This window comes from Callorhinus ursinus, unplaced genomic scaffold (assembly GCF_003265705.2).
Source record: "Callorhinus ursinus isolate GAN/ISIS: 27379988/994484 unplaced genomic scaffold, GSC_fseal_2.0 scaffold8, whole genome shotgun sequence".
NCBI lineage: Eukaryota > Metazoa > Chordata > Mammalia > Carnivora > Otariidae > Callorhinus > Callorhinus ursinus.
In genome coordinates this window covers 41,831,039-41,851,278 of record NW_027397070.1, presented here as the reverse complement: position 1 = coordinate 41,851,278, position 20,240 = coordinate 41,831,039, and the positions used below count along the sequence as shown (strand labels likewise).

Here is a 20,240-nt window from a genome sequence, read left to right as displayed (position 1 = left end):
TCTGTCCTTCGTCCCCTCCTTCCTCTGTCCTTTCTCCCCTCCTTCCTTCTGTTCTTTTGATCCTTCACTCTCATCGTTTCTTTTTCGGTAGAAAACTTTTTACATTGCAGTCCAGCATGCAGAAACACACACATATTTAAAATAGTACTTAACATTACTATGTGTGGTACATTCTGATTTTTAAAAAATTCTATTTCATTTTTAAAGATCTTAAAGGTTGTGATTCAAATTGATGTCCTGATCCGTGGATGGCTCCTGTTTGAAAAACGTTGTGTTAGGGTACAATTGGAATGGCTTATGCTCAAGCCGGCCTCTTGGTGATGTCTTCTACCAGCCAGACTCCTTTCTGACCACCACATTTCTAGCCCTGACGTCTCTTCTGCACTGCAGATTTTCCCATGGAATATCTTCCTATGTGTTCTAAAAGCAACTTAAGTGCAGCAGATCTAAAACCAAAATTATTAGTCTTTCTCCCCCGCACAAATATCTCCTCCTGTTCCCTGGATTTTTCTCAGTTATTATCAGCATTCCACCTAATGATTTAAGCTATTAGGTTTAACTTTAAGAAACTGCTAATACTGAAGCACGTTTAACTATAAGAATGGCAGTTCCACATGGTCAGCCTAGCAGAAATCTTGAAGTCATCCTCAAACCTTCCTTTCTTTCATTTACCTATCTTGTCACTCACCAACCAGACTTGAAAGCCTCATTCATCCTTTAGTTTCTGCGCTCTTTCTATACCCACTGCCCTGGTTCAGGTCCTTATCTTTGATCTTTGCAGTGGCCTTTGTGATTTCTGCAACCAGTCTCTAACCCTCCTCCTTATTTATCACAAGTTTTCTTTTAAAAATAAAGTTTTCCTGTGTGAACCTCTGGCCCCACAGTGTCCACAGGATAAAGCGTGAACCTCTGTGTGCCTCTCTAGCCTCATCTCCCTCTGCAGCATTTTGCACCCTAGCCCACTAAACCACTTGCCGTCTCAGGTGTCCTCGTATCGTTTGCTCTTGCTGTTCCTTCATGGGTCATGATTAATTGTCCAGTCCCCACCAGTTCCCCTAAGTCTTCCATTGGTAAGAGTTTTGAGTTATTGGAGTTTCTGTTCAGATGTCTTCTTCCCCATAAAAACATTCTCCTTTTCTGCCATGTACTTTCAACCTGCTCCTGAAGGAAACAATTGCTCCTTTATCTGTGTCCCCATTATAGAGCATTTCGCTACAACAAGATAACCCGTTTTGCATTATTAGTTGTTGGTGCACATGAACTGGGAGTTCCTTGAGGGCCGGGCGGAATCTTCTTCCTCTTCTTGTATCCCTAGCACCTCCGCTGTGCCTGTTTCTAGAAGGCATTAGTATGGGTTTGAATTGCTTGTTACGCACCCACAATAGAGTTTGTAGCCAGGGGTTTAAGATGTCCCAGGCCACGTCTCTACCGCTACTATTACTTTCTCTTTAAGTGACTGTTGGTTGTGCTTTCAGTGTAGAGTGGGAATTTTTTTACTTTTGTCTTTTCATATTCAGGTTTTTATGTTTGGTTACATAAACCCTTTGAAAGCAGGACTACACATATTGTGAATGTATTTTTAGATTCTTTGATGGAATAAAGAAAAATGCAAGAGAAAAAAGTTTCCCATCACTTATAATCACAAAATCATCAGATTTTAATGCTATGAGATGATAAGGATATGATTAGTAGCAAACATTTATTGGGGACTTACTAAGTGCTCAGCCCTAATCTGAATGGTTTTACAAATGTACTCTTAGATTCGCAATGACCCTACGAAGTAGGTACAATTATTATCCCTATTTTATAGTTAAAAAACTGAGGCATAGGTTATCTGTATTCTAAGTCTCACAGTTGAGTGTTTTGCTTAAAAAAAAAAAAGCTAGCTTGGATGAATGAATTAATTCGCCCATGATCATTTACTCTTTTTATTCTTTTTCTCAATGGCCACAGGTTTTTGTTGTTTTTATATTATATATATATTCCATCGAATAATTCATTTTGGAAACTTATGTTATATCTAGTTTGCTACTAGGCTTTCAAAAATTCTTTATATCCTTCTGAAATTATTTTTATAAAACTTTTTCTAATTAACACTCCTAATTTATATTAACATTGACTTTGCTCATATGCTTTCTGAAAACTTTAAGTTTTCATATGCTATGAGCAGGTAGCACTTGGCAGGAATTATCAAATGTCTACTTTTCTCCCTTACAGGAAATGATGAGCAAGTTATCCTCCATGATGTCGAAAGGTAAATAGATTGTTGGTATGTGAAGGTGACTGACTCTGGTTTTCGTATGAAGAGAGGCAAATACCTCTTTAGACCAAAGTAGTCGTTGTTTTTTGAAGGAAATAACATGAAGCCCGCTGTCCTTTTCTGAAACAGATTTCTGTAATAATTTTGAAATGAAGTTTTGATTAAAAAAAAAAGGATTTGTAAAGTTGGAATGAACTTATACACTTTTTAGGTGAAAATTTAAAGGGAGAGGTTGGAAGAGAAGGAAACAACAACATAATAATAACTAATCTTTGTGTGCCAGGTACTATTTTAAGTGCTTTGCATGTGTTTATCAGTTTCACCCTCACAATGATTTTATGAAGCAGTACTATTCTGGTCTCATTGTGGATGAGGAAGCTGAGGTGTTAGGGATGTTAGGTAACTTAAGGTCAGGTGGTGCTGGGATCTGAACATGGCCACCTGGTTCTAGAGCCATGCTCTTGCTCACATACCAGACAGCCACATCGACCCTCTTCTTCCCCTGCTGATAATCAGATCTGGTTACTTTGAAGTGCTCCCTTGTTTTTGGAAATCAGGCACCACCCCCAGATCTACAGAAGCAGATACATTCTGCAGGAAGTGAAAACACTAAACTCATCTATCAAGTCACTTTCAACTGTGCTCATTTAGTGCAAAAAACAAACTCACCATGAAATCTATAAAAAGTTTTTCTAATAGAATTTTTATTTTTTACCTGAAAGTTGAGTACCTACTTTTTAAGGAAATACAATATCCTCTGGGTTTTGCTCAATTGACTTTGCACTGGAAATGAGGGAGAGTCCTACGTGAGGAGCTCTGGGGCTGGGACTCTGCACTCTTTGTGTGCATGTGTGTGCCTGTGTGCCTCTTTCTGCTCTCTGTCTCTCAGCAGCGAGACCTTGGATGTGTTTGCTCACGAAGATGCGGTATATGGCTTGTCGGTGAGCCCAGTGAATGACAACATTTTTGCCAGCTCCTCAGATGATGGCCGGGTTCTCATCTGGGACATCCGGGAGTCTCCCCATGGAGGTAGGGTCAAAGGGCTGTTGGACTGTGTTGGAGAGTTTGATGTCAGGCTCATTGCAGAGGCGTTTATGACCTGGGTGACTAATGTGAGTGGGAGACATGTAAAGGGAGAGGCAACTCTCACGGTGGGGCATAGATGTGTGTCTCTAGACATCCCATCCTACGCCTAAGCCAGAAGTGAGGCACCTTTCTCAGGCCTTCTCTAGCCGCTTGTGAGCCCTCCACAAACCCTTGGACTTGTCGGAAACACCACAGTACCATGGTGTTTAGCGGCCCCAAGGAATAGAAGATGCAGTGCTTCATTGTAGAGGGTAGCTACCAGGGGCCAGCTCTGTATGGTGCTGACACGCACAGTTCTTGGTTATTTACGGAGACCGGGGGCGTTCTGTGCTCCTGTCCTAATTTTAGGTATGTGTATAGAAACTGAAAATGATGGCAGATACGCTTTGTTTAAGAGGGATTGTCCAGGTGAGTTCCTCCTCCAGATGTGCTCTTTGGGCTTCTGAAGTGTAAAAATGAAGAGTTGTTTTGTTGAATTTCTCTGAAGTTTTTCAGGAAACGCATCTTTTCAGCTTGTTTCCTGAATAGAGCGTTTACTCTGTAACTCTGCCTGTGTTCAAAGACTCTTTTCTCCAGCATTACCCTCAGTGCCTTCCCGGCCCCCACCTCTGGTGCAGCTTTGTCACGATCACACCCGTGTACACAGAATTACTTTCCTGCCTGTCTTGTCTGACAGGATCTGGATCTTTTTATTATTCTGTATTCTGAGCATTTAACGTGCTGGCCTGTGCCTCATCATAGAAACTCAGGCTATAAGAAAAGCTTGTTCTTGGGGTTAGGCAGATAAGGTAGCTGCAAGGAGCAGCTGTGGTTGAGTCACCATGTGCTGGGGAGGTGAGAGCCTCCTCTGTCTGGACTGCCTAGAGGCCTGTGCAGTGTCCCGCGTGGAAATCCTAGACTGGGGAGTGTGCTTTCTGTCTGTTGCTTCTAAACACTTTCCACAAGAGTATGTCCTTCTGGGTAGCAGAGTGATTCCTTCCTTGCCTGGAGCCCGCTAACATAGGCTGAGGGATGCAGGGTTTCTAAGTGAAGTTGATTGGGAGCTGGCTGGATGTAAGAGTTCAAGTGTTAGGTGCCCGTTTTTTTTTTTTTTTTTTTTTTTTTTTTTTGGTATATTCCAATACGGGGAATGAAATCATAAAATTCTAGACTGAGGCTATTTTCTCTTCAGTTTAGGAGCAATTTAGGAGAAGGGAAGACTGTGCTGTTGTTTTTCCTTGCCTTCAATTTTCTCATTGTTTTGCTTTGTCTTCATTAAATCTTTGTGTAGTTTTAAAACTTCTAATTTCTAAAACTAATAAATTTGGATTCAGGTACAATAATTCTACCAGTAATTGGTTGTGAATTTTTTCAGCTCATGTGGAATTCAATCTTACTTACTGTAAAACAGCTTACCTTCTTAGTTCCTGTGACCATTTCCGTTTTGTCACAGGATCTGAAGAGGTAGAATACTCAGTGTTTCTGAGTATTAGAGCGTCCAGTTTGCTTATATGTGTTAGAGTTGCTGTTTTCAGACTTGGTGTGTACAGAGTGTGTGCTAGTCCTTGTGAGTAGGGTTGACTGATGGGATGATGCACTGCTTTGGGGCTTCAGCTACTAGGGATGGTTTCTACAGGGTCACATTCCTGCTTTGCCTGCCTCTGGCCCAGAGGCGCTGAATGAGCTATGGGGCTGATTGTCATTTCTCTATTCACAGAGCCCTTCTGCCTGGCAAACTATCCATCAGCTTTTCACAGTGTCATGTTTAACCCTGTGGAGCCCAGGTTATTGGCCACAGCCAATTCAAAGGAAGGAGTGGGACTCTGGGATATTCGAAAACCTCAGAGGTGAGCCCCCTTTATTCATATGGTGTTAAAACTTGCCCCTGCCTCAACTCTCAGGTAATGTGATCAGCCAGCAAGGGTTGTGAGAACCTGTTTGGCTGTTGCTCTCAATTGGCCATCTCCTAACATATATTGGTGCCTGTGAAGCCAGGGGAGCCCTGTCCCCAAGGGACAGGCAGTGTGAAAAATCCACACTCCTTGCTGAGGGAGTCATAAATTGTAATCTGACTCTAGATAAGTCAATTCTAGGCAAATAGATGAGAGGCTCCCGTCAGTACTGCCTTCTATCTTTAGACCCAGGGTTCCCCAGATGCCTGGGAACTCTTGCAGGGGGGATGGAGGAGATGGAGGGGGAGAATTTGTCAAACTTGTGGCCACTGAACCATTGATTCTTAACTCCAGGCAGGAGGGGTTTTCTGCGTGGCTTCAGGAGAACTGGGAATCCCCCAGATTGTGTGGAAATTATATTATGTACCCATCTAAGTGCATTTTTCTATGAAGCGAGTTTATTTGCTTTTTTCAGTTTCTCAAAGAGACCAGTGGCTAAGACAATAAAAGTTAAGAGCCACTGCACTATAGTGTTAGGGACCTGGGCGCCTGGGTGACTCAGTTGGTTAAGCGACTGCTTTCGGCCCAGGTCATGATCCTGGAGTCCCGGGATCGAGTCCCGCATCGGGCTCCCTGCTTGGCAGGGAGTCTGCTTCTCCCTCTGACCCTCTTCCCTCTTGTGCTCTCCATCTCTCATTGTCTCTCTCTCAAATAAATAAGTAAAATCTTTAAAAAAAAATACAGTGTTAGGGACCTAACATGTTTTCCCTTCTGTTTGCATTATTAAAAGAGTACACTTAGGACAATCTTTGATGGTACAAGTCACTAATGGGAGAATTTCAGGCATCATTAAAGGAAATGTGTGGATGGGGCTGAGTAGGAGGCTTTTTCATGTTCTCTAAATGCCATGGTGGGGGGACAACTTTTTATGGCACCTGTACTTAAAGCTAGCTTTGCTTTATAAAAGACTTGCATGCATTGTCGGCTGTTCTGGATATTCTGCATGGAGGTAACTTCCTACTTTGTAAAGCAATATTGCAGAAGTATATCATAGAAAGTAAGCGAGGTTATGATTTATTTCATGGGTCTCAGATGAAAGGGGCAATTAGGTACAGAGGCTATCTTCCTTGGTGATTTTTAGTTCTAGCTAATTCTCTCCATGGGGCTGTCAGAGGGATCTAGAACTATTGCAGCAGATCTGTATAGGCCAGAGGGGTGCTCCTGTTGTTGAGCAGGGCCCCCTGAGGCTCTGTAGGGCAGCAGAGATTTCTCCTGCCCTTTGGTGCATATACACCCAGCCCTTGCTTTTCCAACCTACTGAAATGTATACAGTGGCAGGATCCCTATTGTGCCTTTGTACTGTGTGCTTGGGGGGGGCTCATTCCCTGCCTGTGTTTCCCAATGTTCAGCTCTAACATGCTCTGCCACTCGAGACTCTTTAAGAACAGCTGTTCTGCCTCATTCATTTTACAAAGGGCAGGAACTGGACTAACTATGCCAGCCTTCTCCCAACCTACTACCTTCCATACTTAAAATTGTAGTGAATAGCTAGTGACTGGAGTGGGGCCCTGAGCTATTACTCATTTCCAATGGAAAGCTTGAGTAGTGCATGCTGTCAGCAGTGTCTTGAGAGTAGAGGAGAGGGTGAGTGTTTTAATTCTCCTCCTAATTTACCCCCAGCAGTTTCCTACTGGGTATTGTATTTGGGCTTTCCTTCCCTTTCTACTTATCTCCTCACTAAACATAGCTTCTTTAAAAAAAAAAAAATCTAAGTGAGATGATTGTTTTATTTTTATTTAATTATTTTTAAAGATTTTATTTATTTGACAGGGAGAGACATAGCGAGAGAGGGAACACAAGCAGGGGGAGTGGGAGAGGGAGAAGCCGACTTCCCGCGGAGCAGGGAGCCCGATGCGGGGCTCGATCCCAAGATCCTGGGATCATGACCTGAGCCGAAGGCAGACGTTTAACGACTGAGCCGCCCTGGTGCCCTATTGTTTTATTTTTAAAGTAACATTTATTAGATTTAAGGTTTATTTTATTTTATTTTTTATTATATTAGTCTCCATACAGTACATCATTAGTTTTTGATGTAATGTTCCATGATTCATTGTTTGCATATAACACCCAGTGCTCCATGCAGATTTAAGGTTTATATCCAGAGAAGTATAATGAAACAAACCAAAAAAAAAGAAAGAAAAAAGAAAAAAAAATCTCATCTCCAGATTATATCTGTTACTTATATTTTTTACATGTTTGTACATCAGTATGGTTCTTCTTCTTGGTCTCTAGTCACTCTCCAAAGGTAACTATAATGAACAGTTTCTTATGTATTGGAACATAATTTAATGCACATACTAGCATGTATATCTATCCTTTAAAACTTCAGGCTAAAGGAACCATGGATTAATACCTACCATTTTCAACTACTTTTTTTAATTATTTTTTTTAAAAGGTTTATTTATTTATTTTGAGAGACTGAGAATGAGAGAGAGAAAAAGAGTACATGAGAGGGGGGAGGGTCAGAGGGAGAAGCAGGCTCCCCGCCGAGCAGGGAGCCCAATGCGGGACCCGATCCCAGGACTCCAGGACCATGACCCGAGCCGAAGGCAGTCGCCTAACCAACTGAGCCACCCAGGCGCCCCATTTATTTATTAATATGTATTGGAGTTTTATTCCTATCAGTACTTACAGATCTAGCATGTTCTTTTTTCTTTTTTTTTAAGATTTCATTTTTGAGTAATCTCTTCATCCCACATGGGGCCTGAACTCAAAACCCTGAGATCAAGAGTCATATGCCCCACTGACTGAGCCAGCCAGGTGCCCCCTCTAGCACATTCTTTTAATGGCTACATGATATTCCATTTATATGGTGTATCCAATAGCCAGGACTTCTTGTTTCCAGTGGGCATTATAAACAGTGCTATACTGAGCTTGGTTGCATAGCACTTGGCCTACCTTTGCAAAAATATCTGTAGGAAATTGCATCAAAGGGTGTATGCTTTTATGTTTTTGATAAAAATTGTCACATTGTCTTGCCACCACAAAAGGCTACACTGATTTACAAACCTACCAACTATGCGTGAGACTACACATTTGTCCAGACCCTTGCCTACACTTATACTGTCTTGTGGGGGGAAATATTACCTTCCTGTTTTTTGGGTTTTTTTTTTAAAGATTTTATTTATTTATTAGAGATCGAGCGAGGGAGAAACAGCATGAGAGGGGAGAGGGTCAGAGGGAGAAGCAGGCCCCCTGCTGAGCTGGGAGCCCGACGCGGGACTCGGGACTCGATCCCGGGACCCTGGGACCATGACCTGAGCCCAAGGCATTCGCTCAACCCACTGAGCCACCAGGCGCCCTATCTTCCTGTTTTGATGATGTCTTTAATTATGGGTGAGGTTATATGGTTTCTTTGGTAACCTGTAGTTTTCAAAGCCCCTATGGGAGAAAAGTCATCTGATAAGGTTAATTGATAATCCTGACTGATTCCTTTCTTGGACTGAAAGGAGGAGCTTAGTGAACTAGGATGTTTTTACCTGTTTCCTTCAGCTCTTCTAAGGTTCTTTGTGGTTCTGTGGGAGTGAAGCCGACAAGGGGCATGAAACCTTCTTGGGGTCCTGTTCTTCATCTGTTGGCATTTGGGGATTAAATTACAGATCTTTCCTGTTGGAATTCTCTCAGTATAAACTGGTGTGGGAGAGGAAGAGGGGGCCCTTTGTCTTTTCCATGCAGGATTGATTATGCTGAGTTGCAATAGGTGATTTGTCTCCTGAACACGGCTACCTAGAAACCTCAATCTAGATCTTGGGGCAATTCTGAATCCCCTGGGAGGATAACCCTGGAACAAGGTAGATCTGTTCCAAGGGATACTTAAAGTCTACAGAAATATTTTAGGAAATTTGTGAACCCCTTGAAATTGCAGGTAAAATTGTGTGTTTGTGTATTCGACTGAGCACACATGTCAGTTTTTTCTAGGGATTGGGAGAGAGTTTTTACTAGGTTCTTGTAGATACCTTTGGCCCCCAAGAGGAAAAAAATTGTTCAATGTACTAACGATTCTAGATTTAGAACCTACTGTGGTACCTTAGCAGGCTTATAAGCAATTTTCAGCCTGTAATAGCTTGGGCATATGAGTGAATTCTGGGCCTACTCAGGAGGCCTACTGGTGTCCTAGAAACAAATATAATCTTCATAGATCAATAAGGGGGCCTCACACGGAACATTTTTTTCTTCCTGGCTTAACCTATGGATTGTTCCATGCTGAAATGGTTTCTTGAGCCTACCCCAAGCCTAAGCTGTACCTCTCTACTTTAGGTTGGTAGTCTGTAGGAGTGTGAGTGGGTCATGTGTGCCCCACTCCTTCCCTGAAATAAGTTGATTAGAGGGCTGGCTGGCAGAATAAAATGTCAGCCCTAGAGGGGATTTTAGTTATCATCTGATCTGACTTCCTCATTGTACAGCTGAAGAAACTATCCCAGCAAGGTAAGGGGAGGCAGAAGAGCGTGGTGGTTTAGAGCGCAGGATCTAAAGCCATCATACTGGCTGCACACATCCAGGTAGTATACCTTAATAGCCGTGTGATCTTGAGTAAGTCACTTCACCTCTCAGTGCCTCATGATAAATAATAGCTAACATTTATTAAGCATTACTTGCAAGGGATAATGACAATTATATGAACAGTTCCATATTTGGTCCTTATGACAGCCCTATGAAGTAGGTTCTACTATTTTTATTTTAATGATAAGGATATCAAGGCACAGAGAGTTGAAATAGCTTGTGTGTGTATGAGTGTATCATGTCCACCCCCTCTTTTAAAGCAGATCAGGCCCCTATACATTCTAGTTTTCTTTCATTTGTGCTTCCTTGCAATAGAACTTTGTCAGAATTCCTCCAATTTTTCCATTGCAGGTATGTCCAACTCTGAAGTCTGAGTCCTTTAGACATTCTGCCTCTGAAAGTTAAACCCCTTTTCAATGTCTCCTGGTCCAGCCCCTGTCTACATGCTGGCTTTCCAAGTTTCTTGCTCTTCTAATCCTGGAAACCTGCACATACTATTTATTTTGCTCCAAAGCTTTAGAGCCGAGGTTGTAAACTAGCTGCCCATAGGTCAAATTCAACCCACAGAGACATTTTGCTTGGCCTACATCATTAATAGTGTTTGGGAAATTACACAGAAAAATCATAATTTCTAGCACCTCTTGAAAAAGTCAAAAAGTCTGGTATCATTGGATCTTTCTTCTCTTATGGCAACAGTCAGCTGAAGATGTCATGAGTTCCTCCTCACACCTTCCAGACGTGTTCCACCACTCCTTGATGTCTTAATCCAGGGGTGCTTCCTTCATTTCCATTACTTGCCTGGCCCTATAGACATTGGAGTTTGAAAGGTCTGCTTTAGGGATCAGAGTGGTAATGAGTGGGCCATAGGGTGAACTGGGTAAGAGAAAAAACTTCACATACACAAATAGACATTGCATGTTTGGATAAGGTGCCATTCCTTTCATGCGGGTTATTTCTCCTGATGTCTTTTTACAACCATCCTGTTCTTTGTCACTGCCAACATCCCAGTTAATGTCTTGCTTGGACTGGTGCAGTGGCCTCTGAACAGGTTTCAGATCTGCCATCCTCTAACATCGAGGGAGTTCAGAAAAAGTAAAGATTCCCCTGCTGTTACTCAGCTTGTCTCACTCTTTTCATTCCCTGTTTCAGCTGACTGCTCACTCACCACCTCTCTCCCTTCTCATATCTTTAATTTCTGTCACTTTCTGTCAGAAACTGTTAGTTCTGTGACAGGTAATAGTGTCTTGCTTTGACAAGGATAATAGAGTGATTCTTTCCCACTCAACAATCAAACTAGGGCAAGCCAGGAATTCTGTAAAGACTTACCTTATAAGATGGTGCTTTCACATGGTGTGTAAATGACACATCAGAAAATGGGCAATGAGTGCAAATTCCTACTATCAAAAAGGAATTGCTCTCAGGACCTCACCTGGCTTTGGGGGCCTCTAGGTTAGATGTCTGTTTTGCAGGGCCTCTGTCAATCCTTCTTCTGTAGAGACCAAATTAAGTGTAAATCCTTGCCTTCTGAGCAAACCAGACCATCTCCACCACATTGCATTTTGAGGGTTGCTTATACTATTACGGAGCTCAGGGTACAGCTTCAGAGGCTGGAAAAGTTGCTCATGCTCTGATGCTTGTTGAAACTTTAAAGAATGAGGCTGTCCAGACCAGAATGCAAGGCCATTAGGGTAGACAAAGATTTCTTTCTTTCTTTTTTTTTAAAGATTTTATTTATTTATTTGACAGAGAGAGACAGTGAGAGAGGGAACACAAGCAGGGAGAGTGGGAGAGAGAGAAACAGGCTTCCCACTGAGCAGGGAGCCTGATGTGGGGCTCGATCCCAGGATGTTGGGATCATGACCTGAGCCCAAGGCAGACGCTTAACGACTGAGCCACCCAGGCGCCCCTAGACAAAGATTTCTTAAACATGACCCAAAATGCACTCTACATGAAAGAAAAAAGATGATAAATTAGATTTCATTCACATTAAGAACTTTGGTTCATCAAAGACACTGTGAAGTGAAAAGACGAGCCAAAAGACAAGCCATGATCTGGGAAAAAATTATTCCTCATACATGTATTGAACAAAAATTCCCATCTACAGAATCTATCCTAATAGAACTATGAATCAGTAAGTAAAAGAAAACTTTTAAAATAAGCAGAAATGTTGAAAAGAAGATATACCAAATAGCTAATAAACATTTGAAAGGTATTGAGTTTCATTACTCTTGAGGGCAGTGCAAATTAAAACCACAATAAGTTATCACTATACATCCTGAATGGTTCAAATTAAAGAGACTGATAGTACCAAGTGTTGACAAGGATGTGGAGCAACTGAAATTCTCATACATTTTAGGTGAGGGTAAATTGCTACAACCACTTGGGAAAACTCTTTGTCAACATCTGCTAAAACTCAACATGTGACTCCGTGACCCAGCAATCTGACCCTTAGGTATATCTAAGAGAAATGAGTACGGACTTCCACCAAAGATGTGTACAGTAATATTCACAGATGCTTTATTCATAATAGCCAAGAGCTGGAAACAACCTGAATGACCATCGAAGGAGAATGGATAAATAAACTGCAGAATAGCCATACAGTGGAATAGCACATAGACATAAAAAGAATGAACTATAGGTACACACTTGGATGTGGCTGAATCTCAGTCGTAATGTTGAATGAAAGCAGCCAGATAGATGCAAAAGTGTATGATGTTCAGGAACAGGCAGGTTGTAGAAGTCAGAATAGTGGTGACATTTGGGAAGGGTATTGACTTAGGGAGGCATGAGTGAAGCTTCCAGGGTTTTATATCTGGGTGGTAGTTTCACGGATATATACTTGAGTAAAAAAATTATTGAGCTATATACTTAGAATTAGTGCACTTTACTATATTATTTAAAGTATATATAATGTATTTATTTAAATTAAATCTATTTGTCAGAGCAAGAGCAAGGGCACACAAGAAGGGGGAGTGGCAGGCAGAGGGAGAAGCAGGCTCCCTGCTGAGCAGGGCACCTGATGCGGGACTCGATCCCAGGAATCTGGGATCATGACCTGAGTGGAAGGCAGACGTTTAACCGACTGAGCCACCCAGGCGTCCCTATTTAATGTATTTAAAATACATTTTAAAAAATCCAAGGTCATAGGGGCGCCTGGGTGGCTCAGTCGGTTAAGCGACTGCCTTCGGCTCAGGTCATGATCCTGGAGTCCTGGGATTGAGTCCCGCGTCGGGCTCCCTGCTCAGCGGGGAGTCTGCTTCTCCCTCTGACCCTTCCCCGTCTCATGCTCTCTCTCTCTCTCTCTATCTCATTCTCTCTCTCAAATAAATAAATAAAATCTTTAAAAAAAAATCCAAGGTCACTATTATCTTCACATGGGTATTTGCCTTGCCTGTGATTCCAGTGGTTGTAGCAATATTACCATTTCTTTAGGGAATGATTTGAAGGGACAAAAGAGGGGGAGAGAAGAGTCAGGAGGACCCAGTAGTTTGGATAGTATTGTAGAAAACTGTAAGAGAAAAGCTGGGGACCATGGAGTTTAGTTGTCAAAATGATTAGCTCTAATTGCGGGACATGCTTTATGGTCAGCCACTCCTTTTTTTTTTTCTTTCTTCCTCCGCTCACCCGTCTTTACATACATATACCATACTCAGGTAAGTGTTCCAACCACCAAAACCTGTAATAAACGCATGTTTTCTCCCTAGAACTGTATTCTTTTCTTGTTTGTTTTTATCAATGTCACTGTCACTCCCACAGTCATCCTGGCCCAATCCCAGAGTCCCATTTTCCTCTTCTGTCTCTGTCCCTCTGTCATACCCAGCCTTGCTACGTGTTAGTGCCTGGCCACTGTTTTCAGTTCTGAAAGCCCTGGCTCCATCTCAGGCCCATAGCACTATTTCCAGAAGGGACTGGCTACACTGGCTTCTTAATTTGCCTCTTGCTTCTGCCATATAGCACATATCCTTAAACATCACTCTTGCTATTCCCCTACCTGGGAGCTTTAGTGGATTCTTGTTATCTTTGTTCATGGCCATATCCCCAGAACCTGTATGTCGGATGCTCTAAGACAATATTTTTTAGAATGAATATATGACCTACTTTACTGGATAAAATAACTCTTTCAGCAAGCAATCTGCTCCTTCTCTGGTGCCAGTGTCCCTTCTCTCTCCCCTTGTACTCTCTCCCTTTATACTCTCTTCTAAATACAAACAGACATAGAGGAGGATTTCTCTTATTTTCTTGCTTCTCTTTGTCTATCCAAATTTTAGTTACCTTTCAAGGTCCACAGTCAAATGGTAACTCTTCAGGAAAAGCATCCTTGTTCCCTGTTACATACTTTTTTTTTTAAAGATTTTATTTATTTGAGAGAGAGTGAAAGAGCGTGCGCGTGAACGAGCAGGGGAGAGGGGCAGAGGGAGAACGAGAAGCACTCCCCACTGAGCAGGGAACCCGACTCAGGGCTCAATCCCAGGACTCTGAGATCATGACCTGAGCCGAAGGCAGACGCTTAACAACTGAGCCACCCAGGTGCCCCCTGCTACGTATTCTTAAGCACCGGGTGTTATGCTCAACTAATGAATCATTGAACACTATGTCAAAAACTAATGATAACTGAACATAAAAAAAACTAATGATATACTATATGCTGGCTAATTGAACATAATAAATACATACATACACACATAAATGAATGAATGAATGGTAACTCTGAAAAGAAGGGGAAAAAAAACTTCCTTTACTTACTGTGTCCCTAGCACCTAGCAGTTTGGGCACAGAATATGTGCCAATGAATGAAGCTTTCTCTTCTACAGGAAGGGATCTCTCTATTCAGAGCCTCTGTAAAGTCCTTACGGTCTGTGGCATGCATGTTCCTTGGCTCAGTTGCTGCTTTTGCCATCATTAGTGATCTTTTAATATGAGGGTTTATCTCCAGCTAGACCAGTATTATATTTTTTATTTCCTTCCCAGTACCTGGGAATTGCTTCTCGGAAATGAAGTGCTTGTCCTGATCTGTATTATTACCTGTCATGTTTTCCTATGGATTTTTAAGGACAGGGCCATGTTTTATTTATCTCTAATCTCCAGAGCCTAGCACAGCACTTAGACTGTTGTGTACCTTCAGTAAATATTGAATGAATGCAGTTTTATACTTATCCCCAAATAGTCTGTATTTTCAAAGCAAGCTTTCTGTAATGTTTTCTGGACCTGTTAATTCCTTGAGTGTAATGTCATGGATCAAAATGTTGTAGGAATAAATTCCTAGGGAAGGTTGGAAGGGTTCTTGCTGGGTTTTGACTGCCTGTCAGAGTTCTGTGGGGGAAACCAGGGATTCTGGTGAAGTTGCTGTCTAGGCCAGGAGGTGGAGCTCTAGAATCAGCTTTGTCCGTTGGAAGACACCAGGGCCCTGGTATCCTAACCCAGAGGTTCTCAAACTTTAGAGGGCAGCAGAATCACCTGGGAGTCTTGTTAAAATGCTCCTTCCAGTAGCACAGAGCCAGAGATTGAATTGTTAAGACCTGAGGCAGGACCTGTGAATCTGCCATTTGCAACAGATATTCCAGATGGTTTAGCAACTTTGCATATCCTGCAAGATGGGAGCTGTGGTTATTAAAAGGTCCGTGTTGAATTTATTTGTGTTCATTCTGATCCATGGTCTTTGGACTTGGACTTTAGATCAGAGCTTTCCCATGTCCATTCCTTTCCACAAAGCACAAATGTGCCTTTTATAACAAGAGACTTCAGAACATCTGGGGAATGTCTCGTGAATGGATGGGAGTTCTGGAAGCATGTACCAGTCCATTTCCTTCCTTTAATATTCCTCAAGTCTTGCTATTCAGAAGGAGGTGATGTCAAATCCCTAAATCAAGTGGACTTTCTTGTTGTAAAATCAAATCTTGACTTTCCTCTTTTTAAAAAAAAAAACTTTTTATGGTAAAAAATCTTAGATCTAAATAATAATAAAATGAATTCTAATATACCTATCACTCAGCTTCAGTAATTAACCCATGGACAATCTTGTTTCATTTATTCCTCATCTGTGACCTCCCTTCCCAATTATTTTGAATCGATTTCCATAACATTATATCATTTCTCTGTAAATAATATGTATCTCTGAAAGATAGTTCTTTTTTAAATTGAGGTAAAATTCACATAAAATTAACCATTTTAAAGTGAAAAAGTCAGCAGCATGTAGCACATTCACAATGTTTTACAACCACCACCTCTATCTAGTTCCAAAACATTTTCATCATCCTAAAGTAAAACTCATACCCTTTATGCCATGACTCCCCAGAATACTTTTCTCTTGGTAGCTTCTGGCTACCATCGATCTGCTTTCTGTCTCTATGGATTTACCTGTTCCAGATATTTCATACATTATGTGACCTTTGATCTGGCTTATTTTACTTACCATCATGTTTTTTGAGATTCATCCACATTGTAGCGTGTATCAGTACTTCATTCCTTTTTATGGCTGGGTAATATTCTATTGTATGGATATACCACATTTTGTTAATCACCTATTGATACACATTTGAGTTGTATAAACTTTTTGGTATTATGAATAGTGCTACTATTAACATTCATGAATAAGTATTTGTTTGGAGTACCTGTTTTCAGTTCTTTCAGGTATATACCTAGGAGTGAATTGCTGGATCTTATGGTAATCCTATGTCAAACTTTTTGAGGAACTGCCAAATTACTTTCCATAAAAAGATAATTCTTTTAAAAAACATAATCCCAATATTATCACACCTAAAAAATACCAATAACTTCTTAATATCACTGCATCTATTTAATTAGTATTTAAATTTCCTTAATTGTTGGGGCGCGTGCCTGGTTCATTTGGTAGAACGTGTAACTCTTGGTTTTGGGATTATGAGTTTGAGCCCCACGTCGGGTGTGGAGATTACTTAAAAATAAAATCTTAAAAAAATCTTCTTAATTGATTCATGAATGCTACAGATGAATCAGGGTTTGGATAGGGTTCATACAAAGCAATTAGTTAATATGGCTTCTGAGTCTCTTTTCATCTGTAAGTATTCCTGCCTCTCACTTTTTTTCCTTGCAAATCTATTTGTTAAAGAAACTGTATTATTTATCTTATGGAATTTCTCACATTTTAGATTATAGTGATTGATTTTTATACTGTCATTTAGCATGTTCCTTCTGACCCATTTTTTCCTATAAATTGGTTTTAGATTTAGGGGCTTGAACTGATTCAGGGTTTTGTGGGTGGTTTGGTTTTTTTGGTTTTTTTTTTCGGTTACAAAAGTTTTCATAGATGGTGTTAGGTATATCAATAAGGAAGCTAAAAATGTCTAGTTTTATCTCTCCTTTTGTTTTAAAATACATTGACCGACTTCTTAGTTTGGCTTTTTAAAATACAAGTAGTGCTAGTGAAGATGTGGAGAAATTGGATCACTCCTACATTGCTGGTGGGAATGTATAATAGTACAACCACTCTGGAACATAGTTCGGTAGTTCCTTTATTAATTAAAAACGAACTTACCAGTCTCAAAGGATACATACTGCATGATTCCATGTACATAACATTCACAAACTAATATATTTGAAAAGATGGAAAACAGATTCGTGGTTGCTGGGTGTCAGCAATGCGGATAGAGTGGGGATGAATGTGGCTATACAAGGGTAGCATGAGGGAGTCTTGTGATGATGGTACACGTAAGTATTTTAATTGTAGTGGTTACACGAAGCTGTGCATGTGATATAATTGCATAGAGCTACAAACACATGCACACACACAAATGAGTGCATGTATAACTGACAAAATCTGAATAAGCTCTGTAGATTGTACCGATGTAAATTTCCTGTTTCCAATATTATACTGTTGTTATGTAAGATGGTAACACTGGGAGAGGCTGGATAAAGGGTGCAAAGGACCTTCTTGTATGTTTCTTTGCAACTTCCTCTGAATCTGTAATTACTTCAAAATTAAAAGTTAAAAAAATACGAACTCCGTCTTAATAATGTTCTCCTTTTAAAACTTTCAATAAAGCTGAAGTCCCGTCTGACTACTACTTCTTGCAGTCCTGGTCCCCTGCCCCCTCCCCTGGGGGTAAGGAGTATTAGGAGTTTGTAGTATATGCTTCCAGAACCCCCCTTTTTTTTGCTTTTATATGCTTATATATGTACCCATAGAAAACATATGGCATTGTCTCTGTATGCATGTATGTTTTTCACTCGTAAGTATGTGTTGGAAATTTACCCATATATTAATATACCTGGATTTATCCCATTTCTTTTGCCAGTTAAGAATTTGAGTCAACTCTCTGACTCATTCTGTTGAGTTAGCTTAGATTTTTCTTGTAGGAAGTCGTTTGTAACCATTCCCACCCCTGTTTCTCCAGTGGAGGGTAGATATTCTTCCTATGTCTCTCATTGCACACGTTCCCCTTATTACCACACTATTCATGTTATAGAAGGAAACTTTTGGTTTCCTTGTCCCTAATTGGTTCTTGAGGGTGTCTCCTTTATCTTATTTCATTTTTGAATCTATGGGCCTAGTACAGTACTAAAATAGCAGGTATTCAGTAAGTGTTTATTCAGTAAATGCATGCATGAATAAATGAGTTAATGAACTATAGGAAAGTATGTGAAGTGAATGACTTAGATGAATCCTTCTGGTCCTGATGCATTGTCATCTGATGCTATTCTCTTGGTTGGGTGGAATAATCCATCTCCACCATGTATTCTGTGAAATCTTGTTTTTTGTTTTGCAATTTATTTATTTATTTATTATTTATTTATTTTTTACAACATTAAGGAAGCTTTATTTCCATCTCTCTAATATGGCCGGCTTGTATGTTGCTTGCAATTTATTTATTTTTAAGATTTATTTATTTATTTGAGAGAGAGGTGGGAGGCGCGGAGGGAGAGGGAGAGAGAAACTCAGGCAGACTCTGCGCTGAGCGCGGAGTCCCACATGGGGCTCGAGCTCACGATTCTGATATCATGACCTGAGCCGAAACCAAGAGTCTGACACTTAACCACCTGCACCACCCAGGCACCCCTCTGTGAAATCTTGTTGAGCTAAGAAGCAGAAAAACTTGGCTGGTCCTGTATCTGCTGCTTTTCTATTGTGTGCTCAGGACCAAATCATGTAACTGCTCAGGCCCTTGGTTTCCTCCAAATGAGAATAATGTTATCCGCACTGTCCACCTCATAGAATTATTGTAAGGATTAGATGATACAGTGTTACACACAAACATTTTGTAAACTAAATTTAATGAACTTGTTGGTCCTTCAAGGTTATCTATTGTGATATAATTCCTTCAGTGAGTTCTTCATAGTTTGAACTTTTTATTTTGTGATAACAGGTTTGACCACTTATATTTTATCTGTTGTGAGTCACATATTTTAGATAGAGACTTCTCAGTACACTCTAATCATTTTGGCTTCATTTACTCATGAATTTACCCATGTGTGGAAGACCTTCCCAGGACATTGCAAATGTTTCTGGATTCTGCATAAAATTGTTTTGAATCTGTTTTTTATTCTAATAATATGACCTTGCCATTTATTTATGGGTGCTTTGGAAGTGGGATGGTGGATCTGTAGAAAGAAACCAAACTGAGTGTAGTTTCAGACCTAACTTGATGACTGTGTTCAGTGCTAACCAAGGTAGGCTGTTTAGTACTTAGAAACCTATCAAAGGAGGGGTATTTGCTCTCATTGAGAAAGATGGTAAGGGACACTGCAGTTTTCAGAGGACTCTGAAAATTTTTGTTGGACTATCATTGAACTTAAAGTAATGATTTAATTTCAGACTTAGCATCTGTACCAGAATGCTATGGGGCAGCATATTATTTGAAGTTTTCATTAAGAGGCTCTTTAAATTCCCTACTCTTGTACTTTTCTCAAAGCTGTCTTCCTAGTTAAAAGCTGTCTCAAACTGTCCCCTAGTTAAAAAGGATCTGTGTATGGTCACCTGGGTGGCTCAGTCAGTTAAGCATCTACCAGATCTTGGGGTCCTAGAATCAAGCCCGCATCAGACTCCCTTCTCAGCGGGGACCCTGCTTCTCCCTCTCCCTCTGCCACTCCCCTTGCTTGTGCGCTCTCACTCTCTCAAATAAATAAATAAAATCTTAAAAAAAGATAAAGATAAAAGTATCTGTGTATGAGGTGGTATTTTAAAATAACATTTTCTACTGATTACAGGAAAAATTCATGTTTATTGTAGAAAAACTTAGAAAAATAAAATGAAAGGCATAAAAAATAAAAATTACCTAAATCCTATAGTCTAATTTATATATCTTCTTGTTGGTCTTCGTACATCTATCAGTCTGAATGTTATCACTATCTATTCATAAATATAATAGCATAGGGCATAGATTCAAAACCTGTAGAATTCACCACTTTCTGAAACCTGACAGATGAATTTTCTTTAACTTGACTTCCCCAAATGTAATTATTAATTTTCTTTTTGTTCAGCAAATATTAGA

The 20,240-nt window shown here is 40.5% G+C and overlaps 1 protein-coding gene across 4 annotated transcripts in view; it reads left to right on the top strand.

The window, feature by feature from the left end:
* Positions 1 to 20,240, top strand: part of DCAF5 (DDB1 and CUL4 associated factor 5) — a 99,293-nt gene that overhangs the window by 25,887 nt on the left and 53,166 nt on the right. For 3 of the 4 annotated variants that reach the window (XM_025869809.2, XM_025869810.2, XM_025869807.2), the window contains exons 3-5: positions 2,218 to 2,254; positions 3,150 to 3,289; positions 5,043 to 5,172. In XM_025869809.2, the coding sequence (XP_025725594.1) occupies positions 2,218 to 2,254; positions 3,150 to 3,289; positions 5,043 to 5,172 (307 nt within the window). The remainder of the gene's footprint in view (positions 1 to 2,217; positions 2,255 to 3,149; positions 3,290 to 5,042; positions 5,173 to 20,240) is intronic. The other variant, XM_025869808.2, reaches the window with a different exon arrangement.